The 19,464-nt window shown below is 44.3% G+C and overlaps 4 protein-coding genes across 11 annotated transcripts; all 4 read right to left on the reverse strand.

Annotated features, from left to right (window-relative positions):
- Window positions 1-4,558: 4,558 nt before the first annotated feature.
- LOC143368903 (sodium-coupled monocarboxylate transporter 1) lies at window positions 4,559-9,359 on the reverse strand. The gene is made up of 9 exons (XM_076812109.1): window positions 9,101-9,359; window positions 8,681-8,902; window positions 8,233-8,578; window positions 7,677-7,831; window positions 7,447-7,587; window positions 6,185-6,293; window positions 5,882-6,103; window positions 5,296-5,801; window positions 4,559-5,218 (listed from the first exon to the last, which is right to left on the reverse strand). The coding sequence occupies exons 2-9, from the start codon at window positions 8,899-8,901 to the stop codon at window positions 5,125-5,127; spliced, it is 1,794 nt and encodes a 597-aa protein (XP_076668224.1). The 5' UTR covers window position 8,902; window positions 9,101-9,359; the 3' UTR covers window positions 4,559-5,124.
- A 422-nt stretch (window positions 9,360-9,781) lies between these two features.
- On the reverse strand, window positions 9,782-11,993 carry LOC143369359 (KICSTOR complex protein ITFG2). The gene is made up of 6 exons (XM_076813196.1): window positions 11,847-11,993; window positions 11,537-11,756; window positions 11,213-11,472; window positions 10,419-11,131; window positions 10,109-10,343; window positions 9,782-10,023 (listed from the first exon to the last, which is right to left on the reverse strand). The coding sequence occupies exons 1-6, from the start codon at window positions 11,991-11,993 to the stop codon at window positions 9,844-9,846; spliced, it is 1,755 nt and encodes a 584-aa protein (XP_076669311.1). The 3' UTR covers window positions 9,782-9,843.
- A 20-nt stretch (window positions 11,994-12,013) lies between these two features.
- LOC143369361 (mitochondrial inner membrane protease subunit 2) lies at window positions 12,014-13,060 on the reverse strand. Of its 2 annotated transcripts, none has more exons than XM_076813199.1 (3): window positions 12,978-13,060; window positions 12,292-12,719; window positions 12,014-12,214 (listed from the first exon to the last, which is right to left on the reverse strand). In XM_076813199.1, exons 2-3 carry the CDS (start codon window positions 12,595-12,597, stop codon window positions 12,014-12,016), a joined length of 507 nt encoding a protein of 168 aa, XP_076669314.1. In that variant the 5' UTR covers window positions 12,598-12,719; window positions 12,978-13,060. The 2 variants fall into 2 exon arrangements, with proteins under 2 accessions (XP_076669314.1, XP_076669313.1); XM_076813198.1 differs by having other exon boundaries at window positions 12,872-13,040.
- A 138-nt stretch (window positions 13,061-13,198) lies between these two features.
- Ric-3 (RIC3 acetylcholine receptor chaperone) lies at window positions 13,199-19,286 on the reverse strand. Of its 7 annotated transcripts, none has more exons than XM_076813189.1 (8): window positions 19,004-19,286; window positions 18,389-18,742; window positions 17,438-17,700; window positions 17,174-17,366; window positions 16,712-16,917; window positions 15,572-15,729; window positions 15,315-15,498; window positions 13,199-14,678 (listed from the first exon to the last, which is right to left on the reverse strand). In XM_076813189.1, the coding sequence occupies exons 1-8, from the start codon at window positions 19,146-19,148 to the stop codon at window positions 14,142-14,144; spliced, it is 2,040 nt and encodes a 679-aa protein (XP_076669304.1). In that variant the 5' UTR covers window positions 19,149-19,286; the 3' UTR covers window positions 13,199-14,141. The 7 variants fall into 7 exon arrangements, with proteins under 7 accessions (XP_076669304.1, XP_076669307.1, XP_076669305.1 ...); XM_076813192.1 differs by lacking the exon at window positions 16,712-16,917 and adding an exon at window positions 16,315-16,364 and having other exon boundaries at window positions 15,315-15,501; window positions 19,004-19,284; XM_076813190.1 differs by having other exon boundaries at window positions 15,315-15,501; window positions 16,712-16,851; window positions 19,004-19,284.
- Between the last annotated feature and the right edge of the window lie 178 nt (window positions 19,287-19,464).

Raw genomic sequence — 19,464 nt, forward strand, 5'->3', positions numbered from 1 at the left:
TCTCGGCGCGATGCACACCGCTGCGAAACGCGTCGCGATCCCGCGGCCGCTCGCGAGCCGCTCCGTGCGCGTAGGTACAGGGCGACGTGACGCGCCGTGACTACTTTGCGTCCCCCAAATTGGCAAAAATTTCGGGAAACACTAACCGAGCGCACGTTCACGGTTCGGCTTGCCCGCTCCGCGCCCCCACCATCGGTGCTCGCGTTCTCGAGCGTTCACGAGCTACACGCGCGCAGCATCCTTCCCCGGAGCACCCATACACCCGAAGGTCACGGTGTCGAGTGGAAGACAAAGAGGGGAAATGAACGCGCAGCCTCCGCATGGACCAAAATGGCCGGCCGCCGACGGACCGATTGGCGGGACGAAGGCAGCAGGGGCGTGGTGAGCGTACGCCACGTACCTTCCAGCCGCCTGGCCACGATAAAAATAAAGATCCCCCGATTGGCAGGGTGGGGATTGGAACGGAGAGGGGTCGGGGAACCGGGGCGCGGGACGAAAGGGGAGGAAAAGGGAGGACGAGAGTGCAGGGTGCACGTTGCATTCGTTACGCGTTACGTACTCGTGGGGCGAGCGTCGCTGGCGGGGAAAAGACTTTTTTATAGATCCCCTCTGTCCTTCTCTGTCACCTCGTCTCTCTCCGTGCCTCTCTCCCTGGCTCTCTCGTGCTCTCTCCCAGCGCGAACCGACCGTACACATGAAAGCGTATGCGTTCCGCGTAATGTACCATGGAGAGGGCATACACGCGAGGACAGTGGCTGTGAACGTGCAATCAGGGGTACCTAGGTGCGCCTGCACCTCGGTGATCGTCATTAAGAGAGATGCTAATTGGAGGCAAAACGCGGTCGTGCCGGCGGGCCAACTCGACTGTCTCTGGCAGCATCCTAGCCCGAGCAACCCTTTTTCCTTTTAACGTTTCCCTACTTCCTATCTGTCTCCACCTTCCCACCCCCCTGGCTGCGGAACCCGCGCTAGATATATGTATCTCGGGGCAGCCAGGATTCATAGATTCATCTCTTAATACACGTATTTCCCACCACTGCGCCTACAATTCCAGAGATTCACTCTGCAATTAAACACCCTCCGACTTCCCGCCGCGCACAGCGGGGAGATTTTGCGATTTTATGGGCCAAAACTGCAGAAATGAAATTTTTCAATTTTACAAATTTAATACAAATGTCAATTGAAGAGCTATATCGGTTTTCGTGGTCAAAACCTCGAAACTTATTTTTAATATATAAAATTCGACACTTTTACGTTCGAATATATGTGAAACTACATTATCCGAAAAACAGCACTTGCAAAAATTACGGACGATAAAGATTTTTTTAGTATTTACATTTATACACTTTTTTCTTTGTTAGAGCGTGCCTCTGCTACAGTGCAGCAGGGCATAGTAGAAGAGTTATCGCTTCTGACGACAAACATACATAATACAAACAAACAGAGGATCGAAGCTGAATAAAATCGTTTAAAAAATCAATAAAAAGGTTTGTAATGTATAACATGTGAACAAGTCTCGGTAACAGTTATGTCGTATGTTAAACAAGACACACTGGATCGTGTTTAAAACAATGCATATAATTACAAGATTAGCAACTATTAGCAATTAATAATTGCATTTATAGAATCAAAATAGTCCAACGTAAAATAGGAATGAAAATCATTGCAGGATATTATGGGATTGATAACTATTTTATGTATTGAAAATTGATTCCTATATAAAAAGGTTATTTCTAAAACGCTACTTTAAAAATTGTATAAATTACGTATTAAAAGCCGAAACAATTATTTTGAGGACAAAAAGATATCTTACGCACCACCAGGAATTGAATGCATGCCTTCAAATTATTTTCAGATCTTTAGATAACACAATATAAGTATCTGAAGCAACTTGAAAATCTGGATTAATTCTTTGCGATCGGTCTAACCTCACATGAACATAAACATTTGCGAGTCTACGCGAGCTTTGTATTAAAACATTTAACAGTAAAATTGGTAGCATTTGATACTCGTATTAGTTCTTCAATTGACATTTGCATTTATTTTGTCGAATTCAAAAATGTATATTTGTTGCTTTGCCTATAAAATCGCGAAATTTCCCCACCGTGCGGCGCTCCACTTTGTTCCTCGGCCCGCGGATGAATAGCGGACGACGCAAATTTCTCTCGATTCAGACGCAACGTCCCTAAAACACTGCCTGTGCAGTTAACTTCGCGTGCAATCTTCAGGGACGGTTAACCCTGGCTATGCGCGCGCGTAAAACGACCGGCGCACGGGTAATTTCCCTCGAATACGCTTCTCCACGGTGCCGAGGATCAAAATGCTGGGGCATTGTGCCGCGGTATACGCAGGGGAGCATCTCTGCGAGATGATATTCCTTGCAGCGGATGGCGGGTGTCGTTCTCGTGGACAGAACCAGACGGCGGTTGTTGTTTGTTTGTTTGGATGTAGTGAGAGCAGCCGGGGTGCGGCTGTGTTGCATTGGTACGGTAAAAAGGGGAAGGGAGAAGGTAGATGGGTGTATCGTGTTCTATTCTATGGGTACGGGCGTACCGTGTGTGCGGTTCGGGCACCGCGTTTCCAGCCTGAAAATTGAATGTCAGCCAAGAAAGAAATGTCACAATATTCCGCGTGTCTGCAGCCCGGAGACTGCTTTCTATTGCATCTTCCCTCTACCTCTATTTCCCCTGTCTTCGTACCCTGCCTCTCTCCCTCTGTTTTCGGGAACACGAGAGGCGTGCGAGAGACGGTCGGCACTTCGGCATTCATTCTCACAGAGACTGTTTACATATCGGATGCGGATACAAATATCCACGCATCGCGCGCGAACGAAAATAAAGGTGTAACCGAAATACGCGAGACACGGTTGCAGCGCGGTTTAGCTGTTGGCGCGGGTGCCACAGAAACAATAACGCTGCGTGAATTATATCATCGAGCTGGCATAACCGCCCCCCTAAGTATCGCATAACATTAGGATTTTATGGACGGATAAATTTCGCGTCCGCGCTCGCCGGGCGACCTCCCAATTTGCCGTCGTCCAAGTTGACGCGTAAATCAACGATCGTCTCGTTGACCGAGAAATCCTTTCGGCATCTGCGCGGCCCCGTAGCCTGTATATCTGGCCGTGCCTTTTCTGAAAAAGCGTGTCCTGCCGGGACACGAGGTCACCCGCGGTAATCCGACGTCCGAATGTTTGACAGAATAATTTTCACGTTAGCAGGCTGCATTATGCTCCTTTATGCTCGCGCCCGGCCCTAAGCATTGTCGCTGAAATAAGCCGTATCCCACACCGTACGGCCCCCTCAGCTTTTATGCGCTTTTGCGCGTATACACCGTGGCCCCACAAAAACCAGGCAGCCCCGTCATATAGTTGCGCTCGACGAGAGGGAGGAAGAAAGACCGACAGCTTAGAACCTAAGCCAAACCTCCGACGGTAGCTCCCTGTATACCTACCCGTGGCTTCTACGACCCATAGATATCTACTTGGACGATTTTTTCCTTCTTCCGCGAGATTTTAACCTTTGGTTAGACAGGGCGATCGCTTCTGCTGTGTTCTGATTAGAGAACCACCGCGCGAGACGCTCAAGTTATCGAGAAGAGGTTCTCAGAGGAATATTCGCGCGAGGTAACGCGTACATGCGTTGTACCACGAAATAGGGGAGGCAGAGGGCGAAGCGAGACGAGGAGATGGTCGGGCTAGTTAACTGGTAGAAGGCAGCGAGATCGGCCCTCTCGGGTCTCCGTCACTCGACACCAAATCAGACAGAATCTGTCAGAAATCTGTCACCCGGCCACAAAGGGGCGAGACCCCTCCCTCGAAGGTTTTACCTACACGATGAAATCACGGGCCGTGGAGGGAGAAGGACCAGAGGCGAGAGGAATGTAAGTAGGTGGGCCCTTGCCACCTATATTTGACACCTTTCAGTCCAATAAAATAAAATGGTTCGGTGGAATGCGGTCTCCGGTTGGAGACAGAAGTGCCGTTTCCACGGCGGACCCAGCGTGTAACGTCCACGACTCCTCTTCAGGAATCACCTCTGTCGCCGACCGAGTTCTCTCGAAACCCGGGGATAACATCTCCAGCTTTTGATAAGGGTTAGCACCGGCTCGTCGACTTTCTCCACGGAATTGTGGCACGCACCGGGCCGCGATTTTTATCTCCCCGTCGCTGCTCGATTACCTCGGAATCGAGTAAAGTATTCACGGGACGAAACGGCCGATAGATCCGGCATTGGCTTCGACGCAACGAGCTCAAGTAGCTCAGCGAGCTGGACGCGTTAACAGTCCGCGACGCTTTAGCTACCTACCTACCTTAGAAAGCCACGTTCGCTACGCATCCAGATCGGTCGACCGTGGCCGATAGCACCGCGGTCGAACCGTTTCTCCGTACGAGCCCTTTGTGTTACCTTGATATATCTGCGGTATCGATTTTTCGCAGCGTCGATAATGTATTCTCTATTGTCGCGGAGAACGCCGGGACCGTTTAACGATAAATCCTGCGCGGTTTTTGAAAGTGCGCGGAGGTTGGGTCGCCGTTTGTGGAATGATAAAACGTTCGTAATGAAAGCAAAGCATCTTTATCCCGTACCGAATGGACCTCGAGTACGACGAGTATCACTGCCGGCGATAAATCGTGGCGTTTAATGCACCTCCTGATTTTCGGCGAATAGACCGCCGCTCGGGAACACGTGCAACGACCGTGGCGCATATTTTACGATCGATCTGTCGCGGATTCTCGAGAGCGGGGCCGACGAATGACTCGGCAGAAAACACCCTTCGCATTTACATTCGTCCTAATCCGATAGGCATCGTTCCTCCAGATGTTTGGGAGAGTTGTTTGTATTGAGATGCGTGGGACAGATATATAATCTAGTCAATTTGACACCCTCATCGGGGGCCTAATGGGTGCTTTCAACCCAGAGCGGACCAGTTACGGTATAGCTTTCTCGTGACGAGCGGGACCGGGCCGTCGCTCGATGCTCCCCGATCCTTATCGTTCCAGGATTCGTTTGTTCTTAACACTCCGTGGCGATATTAGAAAGTTGGTTTAATTCTGGCGCGCGAGGTGGTCGTCGCTGGATTCGTTGTTAAAAGTACCACGAACACGATGCTGTGGAGAGCTGTTCACGAGCTGATCTTCTCCTTCTCCGGGTTCATGATCAACGCCGTTGGAACCGAGTGCATCGGCACCTCGGTGTACCTTTTCGCAGGCATTAGTCTGAAACGAGGAAGACATTCCGGCTTATCAATAAGTTCCTGCTAAATGTGTTCAGACCGTGGCCCGAGTGCGCGTACCTCTGAATAATCGGTGGGAAGTGGTTCCGGTCGACGTCCTGTAGATCAGGAACGCCGCATATGAAGCTGACTGCCGTCCCCACCACCATCGTTATCATGAAACCGATCAGGGCGTAGTACATGAACGACACGGTGAAGAGGAGGAAGGGTTGCTCTTCGAGCATCGGCGGAATGGCACTCGCGTGCGTCATTGTCTGATTGAATAGGCTTTCCACGTTCAGGCAGTCTTCGGTGGAGGAAACAAGAGGCGGGTACGTCAATCGCTTGCGAGCCACGTTCACCTGAGCGCCGATGATCATCCAGCTCGTGAATATCAGGGATAGTAATCCACCTGCTATGGCCCCTTTCGCCGTTGCCCATGGCACTAGCATTCCCAGGGTGAAAATGCCCAGCATCGCCCCAGAGGTGATACTGTGGAGGCTCAAAGAGACTTGGAAAATGTCCCCCAGCTGATCCACGAGGAAGACTAGCGCGACGCAGAGCAACCCTATCACCACCACCGTTGCCTGCGAATTAAACACACTTTGCTCGTCGATATCTAGTGATGCGGATGGGTACTTCAATGAAATCAAATTTCGTTCCGTACCTTCATTATATTCGCCGCTCTGGATTCCTTGTTGTTGCTCTCCGGTAGCCAGGGGTCGATGAAATCCTCGTACATCGTGCCAGCGACTGTGTTCAAATTAGCGCTCATTGTCGAGAGGCCAGCGCTGACCAGGCCGGCCAGGAAGAGACCGGGAAGTCCCGGAATTTCCGCGGCAACGTCCAACACGTAATACGGAAGTAATTGGTCGCTCCTCGCGATTACCTGCAGGCCAATTGATCTGATCAGATTTAAGGGACACGCAGGTTGCGCTTCTATAGGATGAACGGGTACAGGGAAACGTACGTGCGTGCTTATAGGATCGCACTTGTGGTACCTGGCGTACATTATCAGCCCAGTGAACACAGACACCCATTTTATGGCCACCATGCATACCGCCGTGAATCCGAGCGACCTGTGGAAACAAACGTATCGTTTCCAGATGAATTGTACAGTTGGATGCGAGAACGGCCTGAGGACACTCGAGCCATTTTTGCATAAAAAGAATAATCAGATTCCTTGTTCTTTTCTACATATGCGCCTAAATATAATTAGTGTAGGTATCTTTAAAATTGATAGAGCTATGGCAAAGGATCTAGCCGAGTAAACATAGTGAAAAGTGCCCCCAAACTAAATTGGACTTGGTGTACAACAATCGATAGGTTCCTCAAACAATACTATTTCTGCCAAGTATCAACCCGGTATTCCTACTGCTAGGGTAGTTACGGGGTGAAACGTAATTTGCAGTTTGAGCTCCATTACTTTTGTTCTAGTTAATAGAAACTTATTATAACAATCAGAGATATTCTACCCATTGGTGTACATGTCTGAATTTTTTCAGAATTTTCAACTGCAAAACGTTCTTTTTCGTGGAATATCTCGAGAACGGTGAGAGATATTGGAAAGAAATTTAGACAAAAGTCGCATCTTTTATTTAAATCTACAAAACTGCGTATAAGTAATTCATGAATTAAGGATTAGGGGTGGGGGTAACTTGAAAAGTATATTTTTTTGGATAATTATTTGTATGCGGTTAAATTCTGCAGTTTTTTCAAGGGTTGTTTTCACACCACCCAGAATCGCACTATGGCACCAACAAAAAGTAGATTGCATACTTTTCTGAATTTCCGAGTTGCCTAACTTCCCTTGTAAGCCGAACATACATAAACTTGAACATGACGCGATCTATGACTATCTACTTTTTCAATAATCAATATTTTTTCAAACATTATGCAAATATTAAATAAATAATCAAATATAAGGTTAAAAAAAACATTTTTCTATATCTCTACATTTTATGCAAGAAGAGCCTGAGAGAGCTATAATTAAAATTAATTTCACTGACTCATTTATTATATAATTCCGATTGTAACAATGCAACTATAAAGGACATATATAAAAATTTTAATATCATAGACAGTTTTACAACAGCTTCACTACGTAGGTGTAAAAAATATCTATCTTCGTAATGTTTACAAATACATATCTCGAAACTGACTTTTGGTACCTACTGATGCCCTTCTTGCATCCTCCAGTGCAATTCACCAAGCATCGCAGTTCGTACTCACTTGTGAACCTCTCTGATAGTCGGTATCGCCAGGAATCTCTGCATCGACATTTGACTGATACCCAGTCCCGACACCCACGTCACCGTCATGCCCACCGACATGCCCCAGAAGGAATTCCTGACGAACGGGCTCGAATCCATGCTGCGAAAATCATCCCCTCATTAGCACGCGGATCGAAGGCAGTTGGTCTCGGACCGATAAAACATGAACAGATCAGAGATTTCGCCTACTTCCAGAACACGATTCTGTTGCCCTCGTGCGCTACCTTCCAGGTCTCGGCCACACCACCCACAGCCACTGTGCCCAAGATGAGCACGGCAAGGAGACTTCCTATTGTTACGGTCATTTGAACGGTGTCCGCCCATACGACAGCTTTCAAGCCACCCTAAGGATCCCCAAAGAGAGATTTATCTACTGTCGGAGGCGGCCCTATCGATACCCCTGCCGATCCACCGTGAAACGAGTCGGCGAAATCCGATTCATCTTGGGGCGTAACGTTTTGACGAGTCTCTATTCCCTTTAACAGTTCTACGCGTGCATATGATGTGTGTACATATAGTTTAACGAACGGTCTCGCGGCAGTTGACAGACGCAAACATTGTAAACATTTGACGAAGACGGATACGCGACGAGCGATAGGCGACACTGATAATTCCACGTTAAATCAAAATTCATTCATAGCGCTAAGCAGTGCATATATGCGTTTCGTAATGGAGCGCGTTTCGCGAGATTACGCTCGCAAACACGGCCGCCGTCTCGAAGGGATGACAGTTGCCAGCGACTTACTATGGTCGTGTAAAATATGCACACGATGCAGATTATCGGGGTGATCAGGTGCAGATTGATCGCTGTCGCCTGGGAGAAGGCCAACGCCGGCACGTAGATGATCAGCGGCACGTAAATGACCAGCGACAGGGTGTAAAGGAACGAGGCGAACGTCCGCACCGGCCTGGCGAATCGTATCTCCAAGTACTCGAAGGTACTGGTCAGTTGCAGCTGATAAAACACAGGCACGTAAATAAGGGCGATGATGCCAAACGATAGGAAAGACGTAAAAACGCAGACGGCGTACTGTGTGCCGTATTGATACACCTCCACGGGTATAGCGAGCAACGAGACTGCTGATATATGACTGAAATAACCGAAGAGAAGACCATTAGCCTTTATTCGTACCTTGACGAACGTAGGACACATTCGTCCATCACCGAGGAATATTCGCGAGATCGTTGTTTACCTTGCGATTAAGCTCATGCTAACCGGAAAACAGGACATCGACTTCCCTCCGAGCAAGTATTCGGTGGTGTTGTCCTGCTTCTTGCCGAAGCAGCCGAAGTAAATGCCGATCAGGACACTGATCCCCAAAAGGCCGGTGAAAAGCGTGTAATCGGTCCATCCGAAAGTCAGCTGCCTCAGCTCTTGGCCGAGGAGGCTCGGCTCCGTTGCGTTCCCTGCCATTCTAGAATTAATCGAGCCAGCAGTTAAGTCACACCGAAAACACTGCAGGGACACGCCGCTATCGACACTTGCACTCGATAAAGTAGCCGCTGTTAAGCCGTCGCAACTACATAACAAGGCGTCCTATTTCGCCCCTTTTTTCTCTTTCGCTTTCTTTGCGATACGATAAGCCGCACCGCGGCGGAGGAAACCACTGTACCTGTTCCAAGCTCTTACGATCAAGTAAGCTTCCCGTTCCTCTCTCGCCGCGCTATCACGGTTTCATTAACGTTTCCACATGAATCGGTGGTGGCGACGATTGGTAACTGACGATTCGGAGGGCTTTTCTGGATCTATCCGTTTATCCTTGAGCAAGATCTGAAGATCTAATCGTGCCGATATCGAGCACGGCCGTGCAGCAGTGTCTCGGAAAAGTACTCGATGAGATCTACATTCCCACTGAGGACGATGACGCCCGGACCAATGCTATATGTTTACCTGATACTACGCGAACAGCAGCTTAATTTACGATAGACAGATAAAGTTCTGTTTTTCCCGCGGTTCTGCAAATAGTCAAGTAGCGTTATGCCGGCGACTTTTTAGCCCGGCCGAAAAAATACTCGGTAACCGATACCGTTGCGTCCTTGTTTGCCAAAAAGTTATAATAAGAATTTTCGTCGGTCGTATATCCGTCGCGATAAGGCAGATCCCGACGGGCGCTATAGCAAACGGCAGTGAATATTCTGTCCATACGGAAAGAACAACATCCCCGAGGCTAGACAAGATACGCGGACGCGCGCAATAAATTGCTCGGGCGTTGCTCAAACATCGCCAATGTCTCCGGCGATTACAGTTCAGTCAATCACAAAAACGTGCACGGTGCAAGAACAACACGGGTATCTTGGAAGAATATGCGTGTATTTTTCTTTCCTCTACATAAAGTCTAACAAGCGTTACACGTTCTTAAGACATCCCGTACAACAACCATTCGGTAAACTGTTGCATCCTCTGTTGTCTTTCCATATCGCTGCAGTTCCCCAGGAGGCCGTCCAAAGTTTGCTTCTCTTCAAGATCAAGCTCTTCCAGCGCATTCAACGGTTTAATCACCATACTCGGAAGCGTCACGTCGTAGTAGAGAAAAATCTGCAAGCATATCGTCGCGTAACCTTTCACGCTTGCTTCCTGTATTCGCGGGTGTTTGCACCTTGCGAGGACGAAAAATAGTTACCTTGTTGTTGAAGGTGTTGTACACCAGGCAAGGTGTCGAGATTCCAGGCGATACGTTATAGATACCCGTGCAGAATGCTCTGACTGGCTCCTCGAAATGGAACCGGACACTGTTCTGTTGGTGGTCCAAAATGTAAGTCTGCCCGTCCCAAGCGCAAGCCACTATTTCGTCACAGCCGTCGCCAGTCACGTCTAATCGGCACAAAGCGAATATCTGGTGATCTACTTGCATGGCCCTGAGGGAAAGAAATGTGAGAGTATGTACGCGCATTAAAATCGATCAGGTGCAGAGGAAGTGTGTCAAGCCTTACCATAAAATAACTTCATCTTTGACTAGCATTATTGTCCCGTCTAAGGTGGCTAGAGCGTAAGGTTTCCCTTGTGACGAGCTTCTCTTCGCATTCGCGTCACCTTCGGCTTTATCCTGCCCTTTCAAGCTTTCTTCGTTATTATTGTCGCTATTATCTTGGAGGGAAAAGTCCTTGTACGTGGGCAGCAACGATTCCTTCTCTGGCTCCGCATCGTAATCGGCAAGAATCACGTTGCCACCCATCAGGTTACCGTCGACTTGATCTGTGCCGGCAGCGGTAGCCTTCCCAGACACTTTGCTCGTTTTATAGTCTTCTGCAGTCGAAGTTCTTTTACGCACTTCCGCTGGATCCAAACTGTTCTTTCTTGTTTCTGTTTGGGAAGTATTCCCCTTGAGCTCCAGCGAGGCAGACTTAACGTGCTTCCCGCGCTGAACTGCACTCGGGACAGTTTGCTTGGCCGAAGATTTTTTGGCCTCGTTACTCGACGCTTTGCTCTCGGCGCATTGCAAGTCTCCGATGATTTCCGTTGAAATATTCTGGTTGCGCATTCGTGATATTCCCAGCGTTTGATAATCCACGCAGCTTGCTGCCGTTTCGTTGCTCGTTTTATGAGCCTCGTGTTCCGAGTGACAATCTTCGGAATTGCACTTGATTCGCATGAACGTGCCCCCAGGTTGAGCAACTAATAAAGTTGGCGTTCCGTCCGCCGTGTGCTAAACGGGAATCAGAATCTTAATTATCATCTTATAATCATCTTTCGTGATTTTCAATTTGTCTTTATTCTCTATACATACCTGTAACGTAACTGTCCCTATTTGATTGGCACACTCCCATTTATTCAACCCGACTAACTTCCCTCTCCCGAGCTCCGGAGTGCTCGACCATCTATAAGACCTAACTACGCGATCGGTCAAGCCAAGTATCATCTCGTTCGCACCATCTTTATCAACATCCGCCACCAACACCACCTTCGTATTCGTTGGAATCCTTTGTACATGAACACATTCCATTTTACCAGACAACTCGTTCACCTCGCTGTTGCCATCTACCTGATCTGAATTCAGAAAGCTTGTTACATCACCACCCACGGTGACGCCGGAATACAATTTTCAACTTACCAATCTTGATGGTGTCCTGATCGATCGTTTCCTTACTGGATTGTTGAGCAGACGTTGGGTTGCTGGTGCTGGGATTAACCGATCGTGGGCTGTAAAATATATGCGCCCAGCCATCTCCGCAAATTACAACTAACGCGTTTCGTCCGTAATTAAAGATATCGCCAATCGCTACGCTCGTGATCAGACCTAAGCCTGGTATTTTCTGCCATAACTCTGATCCCTGTTGCACAGTGATTAAAAGCAGACTTTTGAAAGCTTCCACAGAAGTGGCGAGGGGTTTAAAACACGGATTGATAAACGAATAGCTTACTTTGAATATATAAAGTTCTCCCTCTGCAGTACCTACAACTAATTCATTATCACCGTCATTGTCAACATCTCCTATCGTCAGGCCATGCCGGCACACGGTGCCGGGGAGATCCCATTGCAGCCTTTTAACAAAGCTGACAGCCCTCATTCTTTCCTCTCGATTGAAGTTTATCTAGCTGATACTCTCGCTATATTTAATGGAAAATTGTGGTGCGACATGGAAGGGTAAAGGTACTGCCAGCGAGTCGGTGGCCACACTATAAAAGTAGCTTTGCCAGTTATCAAACCAAGAGGAACTGGTCCGAATGTGTTAGAGTCCATAGAATGGCCTAGGTGATCTCCCTCCAACCAACAGTATCCTTCTGGTATCTAATAAAGGAACATGCGCTTCTATTATTCAGTGAAGTAGTAGAAGTAAATACCTATGGAGTAAAGTGTTCAAGTACCCTCAGGATGTCTGCTTTATATCCGTGAGAGCTTATAATGTCTCCGGGAAGCCCCACGACCCTTTTAATCAAGGTCTGGCTTGGCTTTTTGGGAGATATCACTGATACTATCTCACCGCGATGAATCTCTTGACTACGAACTGCCCAACGATTCAGAAACACAAAATCAGGATATCTGTCATCTGGATTTAAAGTCGGTTGCATAGAGATTCCTTCTACCTTGGCTATGCCACCAGCCGTGTCGATAATAGTAATCCCGATAGGGATGCCTATCAAGAAATACCGGAGGAAACGCCTTACTCCCATCTATCGTACTTATGTAGTATGAGTTTCAAAGATATTTTCCAGCAAAACATACTCCAAAGTGCATGTTTACAATTTCGTCGCGTCTATTAGTCGAAATTTCTGAATGGTACATGCGACTTTATCTGTGAAAAAGTAAAGGTCGCATAGTTCTTCGCGGGAATGCAAACGCATGAGTGAAAGTTAGCCGTTAATTCGTTAATTACGGGGTGAAATGATCTTTTTGCAGGTTAGGTTAATGTCTGTATAAAATCGACTTGAAGGAAAATTTCTTTACTCCATTCGTAAAACTCCCGTAACGGCCGCGGGATTTACGGTGAAACGAAGAGTTCCGTAATTTGCAAGGAAAACCAGTTATTCAATTGTAATCCCGAACTACGTACTTATAGGTTACGGAGATTATTTAAACGAAACAGATGGAGCTGCGGGAGATTATATAACATTATGTTATTAACATACAATATCGTACTATATATAATGCCTAATGCTGTGAAATCGAGACTATATACATTCCTGCAAAAATAAATTCCGAGGCGTAATAATAGGGGTATCTATTAATTGACTTGAAATTCGAACTCTAAACGATTAATAATAAACACCAAAGTTTAATATAATAATATAATTTTATTTTTTAATAACAATATCGAAGATAACTACTGCCCTAAAATATGTAAGCTTAAATAGTTCTTTTCAATTAAATGGAAAAGTTGTATTTAGCGATGAACAGAATATAATTACAAATCTGCCTATTCCAGTAATAGTCTAATTACATTTGACAGCAACTTATCTTCAAAGGAATTCTTTGTTTATTGTACAATTCTTCGATATAGTATTGCACGACTAAGCATAGGTATGAAAATGACAATCCTACCTACTAAGTGGCTTTACAAACTACGTTATGAAAAAAATTTCGTTTGAATGCAACAGAAATAAGAGCGCCATACAAAATAGCTTGTTTCACATTGATAAAAAAAAATTCTAAACAAGATTGAACTGAAGCAACTGGTATGTGCACAAGCATAGAGATCAGTGCTTGCCAATCAGCATACCCGGTAGAAAACTAATATCATAACAGTGTTCGCAACTGTGTAGCATTTATTGACTGTACTGTAATCGTGTGGTATTCATTGCACAATGACACTTATCGGACATGTGCGCGAAGCACTGCCTCTTTTCTTGGCCCCATTAAGAAGTTTCTGACTCTACAAAGTGTACAAAGGGTACAACAGGCAATAGTGTAAGCATGCAGTAAATTCGAGTCTTATGAACTTATTAGGTGTTTGGCAGTGCTTAACCAACATCTCTACGATCTGCTGCTGTTTCTGACGATCATTGTGTTAATCCTTTCTTATTGCAATACGTAAAATTTTAAGATTGGTAAACACTGATTTAATCAATCGTTAGTTGGTTATTATTGTTTCTTTTATTCTCAATTGTCTTTTCACTATAAGGCAACCCACTGTGAACATTCCCATTCTCTAGCACTTTACACTTCCTACCGTTTTCGCCATCTTAGTACCCTGTATCGATTGAATACCCTGTCCTTTTCATTCGAATTTCTTACTTAAAATTTGGTTAACGTTTTGTAATCTTCTTTCACCCCTTTCTTCCTCTTCTTCACTCGTCTCTTCCTCCTCCTCTACTACATCTTCTACCCCTTCATCGCCCTTATCATCTCCTGTTTCTATTTCTTCATCTTCTAATTCTTCTCCATCATATTCCACAACCTCCTCTTCCTCCTCCTCCTCCACTTCTACTTCTTCCTCTACTTCTTCCTCTAATTCTTCTTCTTCTTCATACTCTTCTTCATCATCTTCTGCAACTCCGTCCTCTTCTTCCTCTTCCTCTATTTCCTCCTCGTCTTCTTCCATATCTTCATCATCTTCTAGTTCCTCTTTTTCGTCCTCTTTTTCTCCCGTTACTTCATCTGCTTCCGTCCCATTCTCAATTTCTTTTCTAACTTGTATTTCTTCTTGTCCTCTATCTTCAAATTGTCGAGTATCTAGCGTTTCTCCCGTGCTTTCCATATTTGAGGCCGTTACATCGCCTGTCCCCCGTACTTCCTGATTTCCTTCATCCGATTCCTAGTTCAATGGAACGATATTAAGCACCTTTAGTTTCAATATCATTGCAACAATTTTCATATCTAATGTGTACCAAGAAAATGTCAATTAAGATTGTGTCTAACTACAGATGTTCTGATTGTAATTTCCGTGTCTCCTATCGAAAGAACATAACGAAATGTTGTACCTATGGGTAGAATAGTTAACAGCGTTTAGTTAGTTGAGTAAAGTGAACGCCGACAGCAGCATCGTGAGTAAAAACTTAATTTAATTCGGGGATAATTTGAAGTTATCGAGTATTAATGTTTATAGCAACAGTAAACGTGTAAAATGTATAGTGTACATAATTTACACTAAAATTAGTAGATTAATGGCAAATCTAATGCATAATAGAAATTAGGTATTAATACGTGAAGCAAATCACAGAGTGTGAGTAACTGCTATTGCGTAACGTCGTATTAGCGTCGAATTTATAAAAGTAAAAAAAATCGCTAAAAAAAAGCTACTCCTGTGTCTCATAAGAGGTCCTGTGATTTGCCATTGTTGTGTTAAGGAATCTCTATAGAAGCAAACAATTAAATGAATAAAAGAATCACCAAATAAAACAAGGCTCCGCAGATTCATTCGATTCTGTTGGTAATTCTAATATTTTCTTACTGCTGCATTTTGGTCGAGGCTGATGAGGGAGAGGGTCATTTTGCCTGAGAGTACAACAGGTGCTTCTGAATCCTCTTCGGCTCGTTGTGCTTGTGTTTCTGAATCTGTTACAAGTAGCTCACACTGTGGAGGAAGCGCACCTTCTAAATATATTGGTTTAGGCGGCGTTTTCTCCCTCTCAACACTACTAAAAAAAAATGCAACTCCAGTTGTTGGACGTTTCATCTTCACGAACGTATTGCTCGAATTGTCGTTACCTGGGTGGAACGGGTATTATCGGAGTAGTAGGCCTACTACCCTTACCCTCGCAACTAGCTGTCATTTCCATACCCATGACTTTAACGGTCGGTGAATTTTCTATAATTTCTACCTCTTCATCTGCTTTACTATGTTCAGCCTGGGCGTCGGCATCGTCCTGCAAATCACATCGTCAAAATGAGCAGTCGCGTATACCACACGCTTCATCAAAGTAGTTACACATTTGTTAACGTAAAATAAATACAAGTGTATGCTGCGTTTAATAAATGCTACTGCACTGTAAATGTTAATACTCATAAATCAATACAAAATAAATATTCTCTGTAGTTTCATTTAGGGCCACAATATATATGACATCCAACACTAAGTAAATAACACTCATCTTACGAAACTATTAAGAAATCCATGCTGCACTATAAAAAAAAACGGTCGATAATGCTAAGATGAAAAGAGAAATAAAATTAACATCGATTTTCAAAATTAACAACATTATCATGCGGTAAAGGTCGTCTTCGATAAAGATGCGAAAAAATGCACTAAATATAGTGTCTCTAATTTGTTTTAGGATAAGGTTCATCCTTTTTTTATAGTATTAAATATGTACTGTTATGTTACGAGACTGAATCTTTAGTGTCCTAAGATAGATACAAGCCTTGGAAACGATAGTAAAAATTCAATAGAAACAGTTTCTCACAAACTTTTGGTTACTCTTGTTAGAAAACTTTCGAGGCAAAGAATATACCTTAGATGAGCGATCGACCCCTGCCGGACCATTGGACTTTGGAGGCCCATCTACTATTTAAATGTAAAGATGAGAACTATAAATTCTATTACTTAATACGTCGACGGACTTAAATGCTTGTAACGAGTATTTCACTCAGCTAAAATATGAGTATGCACTTTCCATAAAGACGGAGATTTGAAAAAATGGTCAATTTAGAAGTGGTTATCCAGAAGCATTGAAATATAGAAAAAGCAAAATTTCTCGACGATGTCGTGCTGAATGTACAATATGTATCATATATAATGTACATTACAACGGGTAAAGCTTGAAACGCAATCAGAACACAACAACGTGCACATTTCTAAAGGCTAAGAAATGGAAAATGGTAAATTGCTTCAAAATTATTCTAGTAAACCTTGAGTTCTTCTTGCGAGCTTGGACTATGCATAACTGAACGTGATATGTTGCCTATCTGGACAACAATTCTTTCCATGGCTGCTTCCGTCTCGACCAAACGACGTCTCAGCTGATCTATCTCTATGTCTCCTGCCGCTTCTTGTGTTCCAGCATGTATAACATTACCAAATGTGTTCAGAGAATATACACCAGTACTTACAATATCTGTAATTTTAGACTAACATTTCTTTCTTTCCTCCTCGTTAAATTCACGGTATAAATACGTGTGTGTTCTAATTGTGCAAACCTTGCATCATGCAACACCATTTTAAAAAATCTGATTAGATACTCAAAAAAACATGTACCTTATTTTTCAGTATTTCTTTAAAGGAAATAGCTTTCAAGGAAAACACTGCATTAATGATGATATAAATCCAGTGTCGTTAATCATTTTTTGTAAAGAAACGTCGGTAAAACTTACGATCCTTCAACTCCTCTATGGTGGGCGCAGGCATCTGCGGTGACGGTGATCTTTCCTTCTCATAATTCATTGTACCGCCGGTCATTGCAGTAGCAAACGCTTCAGGGCTAAATACCATCTTTCGGAATTCTTTTTCCGCGGCGGCTCCCGGGTATTCCGATATGATTTCGCTATCCGAATTTTTCTTCAGCACCTGGTAAAACAACAGTCCATAAAGAACGGTCCTGTCTGGTCCCCAGAGGTACGATAGAAAAGAAAAGTTACCTTGACAATTGTATACAGGAAGAACAGTACGATGCCTAAGGTATAAAGCGGCATGATGATTCCCATAGTGCCATTCCCATTTGGTGCAGGGACAACGTGCCCCGCACCACCCAAGGGTGGTCTGATTTTCGGTATCACATGATCGGGTCTATCTGCTACCTTTGGTACAATGTGAGTAGAAGGTATCGCTCTACCACGTTCCCTCAATGCAGGATGTAGGCCACCTGCATGAGGTGGTGTACGTCGTTCTTGCCGTATTGTGCCTAAAAATATAAATATTTTTTATTAAGCTATCATTCCGAGAATGGACTGTAAAACAAAGAGAATTCAAAGCACTATTACATTCATTTTATTCTTACTAAATCGCATAGGAATAATGTTAGACTGCAATCTTTGTAAATGATAGAAGAGATCATTACATAGATGCCTTTGGAACTATGATTATAGGCCAAACTTATCCCCATCTACTCATCGGTAGTTATGTTTGCTCTTTTGGCAATCCGCCAAGGTAGAAGGGATAACTCGAATCTGCTTTCCATATACAGGGTGTCATCGAGCTGGCGGTACAATCCGAAAGCGAGTAATTCTTTGTTTAATATGGTACATCGAAAATGCGGGAAAAAATCATTTTTGTTGGGAAAATGCCTAGAATCAATTTTTTCAAAGTCAAAGCCTCGTACGAAAAAATCTTATTGCACATTTTCGATGTATTTTCACGCGAAGAATCGACCCCCTTCGGATTGTACGACTAGATCGACGGTATCCTGTATAATTGGCAAGATTATTAGCGTCAAAATCATATTTAAAATTGGAAATAAAGTTATTAGTCATGTTATATTAATAGATACTTGATACGGTACTTAATGCTCAAAGTGTAACAAAGTTGCACATGCTATCTGTTATTAGTAGCTGGTATCAGAAGGCTTGAATAGAACCTTTTATAATTCTTACTGTGTGGCATTAAAATATGATATCTGATGAGATGTGGTGTTCCTAACTGAGAAAGAGGTATACCAAAGTGCATTTTAAGACACAGGGAACTATTAAATGATCTGATCTCTTCCAAAACTTGTTTGTTAGATTTTCCCAATCGTTCCCTTTCTGCAAGGAACGTAGATAGATCTATACCGCATCTGGCTAAAATTTCTTCTCTACACAAACTTGCACTTTGTGGTGTCAGTTTTATAGTTTTCAAAACGTCTCTTACTCTTGGATCAACTTGATGATGCTTCAATATGTTCTGACAAATTTCATGCATGATATCCGCAGCAGTGACATCACTTTCAAATATTACGTCGCAGCATGCTAATAAATATTCATGAATATAATACATTGTTGGTACACAGAGATACATGAAATCACATTTAACATATCTGAATGCTTAACTTCAATTATTAGAAATGAAACATTGCAAGAGAGGTACCATTTGCACCCGAGTGATTGAACAGTCTACCAGAGAAGGTCAACAAAAGCAACCGCAAAGGACTGGATGAATTAGAGATTTCGAGATTTCGTTCACTAACGTATCCTTGATCTTTAACGTAATGAAAAGTATTAGAATCTTACCAGAAGTGTCGGTGGTGTGATGCGGTGTGACAGATGCAGTGAGCATAGGATAGAAAATTCTCGGCCATAGTACCGCAAAACATCCAGCCACAATCGCTAGGATAAAAATCGTCTTTCTCGGACCGAAATCCGTTATCTCAGACATATTCGTAAATTCGTCGTTCGTGTAATTTTCGCAGTTTCGATAAAAGGCAAAACGATTGCAGGTCTTCCGCTATCGCGTCCAGGGATCGTGAGCGGATGGAAGACGCAGCGCACTGTCGTCTGCTATTTCTGTCATGGAACAGGGCTGTCTCTATTGGCTTTTGCTCCTAAAATATTTTTCCTCAAGTAAACGATCCCCGGATTTCTAATATTCGATTTACGCCGTCATAGGATAGGAGGAAAGTTCGAACTTCACAACTTCTTTCAGCCGTTTACTCTTAATGCCATAGAATAATAGGTACATGCAACAAAATTCT

The sequence above is a fragment of the Andrena cerasifolii genome, chromosome 5, assembly GCF_050908995.1.
Source record: "Andrena cerasifolii isolate SP2316 chromosome 5, iyAndCera1_principal, whole genome shotgun sequence".
NCBI classification, from domain to species: Eukaryota; Metazoa; Arthropoda; class Insecta; order Hymenoptera; family Andrenidae; genus Andrena; species Andrena cerasifolii.

What these genes read in the sequence shown, in the direction of transcription:
- LOC143368903 (XM_076812109.1), bottom strand. Translation starts at nt 8,901, where the DNA reads ATGGCAGGGAACGCAACGGAGCCGAGCCTCCTCGGCCAAGAGCTGAGG. An exon ending in AACAGAATCGTGTTCTGGAA is followed by an intron (nt 7,588 to 7,676) that starts GTAGGCGAAATC and finishes TGATTTTCGCAG; the next exon opens with CATGGATTCGAGCCCGTTCG. An exon ending in TTCCCACCGATTATTCAGAG is followed by an intron (nt 5,219 to 5,295) that starts GTACGCGCACTC and finishes TCCTCGTTTCAG; the next exon opens with ACTAATGCCTGCGAAAAGGT.
- LOC143369359 (XM_076813196.1), bottom strand. Translation starts at nt 11,993, where the DNA reads ATGAGGGCTGTCAGCTTTGTTAAAAGGCTGCAATGGGATCTCCCCGGC. An exon ending in GAGAACTTTATATATTCAAA is followed by an intron (nt 11,757 to 11,846) that starts GTAAGCTATTCG and finishes ACTGTGCAACAG; the next exon opens with GGATCAGAGTTATGGCAGAA. An exon ending in TCAGGACACCATCAAGATTG is followed by an intron (nt 11,473 to 11,536) that starts GTAAGTTGAAAA and finishes TTCTGAATTCAG; the next exon opens with ATCAGGTAGATGGCAACAGC.
- LOC143369361 (XM_076813199.1), bottom strand. Translation starts at nt 12,597, where the DNA reads ATGGGAGTAAGGCGTTTCCTCCGGTATTTCTTGATAGGCATCCCTATC. An exon ending in ATAAAGCAGACATCCTGAGG is followed by an intron (nt 12,215 to 12,291) that starts GTACTTGAACAC and finishes TTCCTTTATTAG; the next exon opens with ATACCAGAAGGATACTGTTG.
- Ric-3 (XM_076813188.1), bottom strand. Translation starts at nt 19,148, where the DNA reads ATGTCTGAGATAACGGATTTCGGTCCGAGAAAGACGATTTTTATCCTA. An exon ending in TCCTGTATACAATTGTCAAG is followed by an intron (nt 17,367 to 17,437) that starts GTAACTTTTCTT and finishes TTGTTTTACCAG; the next exon opens with GTGCTGAAGAAAAATTCGGA. An exon ending in ATAATACCCGTTCCACCCAG is followed by an intron (nt 15,502 to 15,571) that starts GTAACGACAATT and finishes ATTTTTTTTTAG; the next exon opens with TAGTGTTGAGAGGGAGAAAA.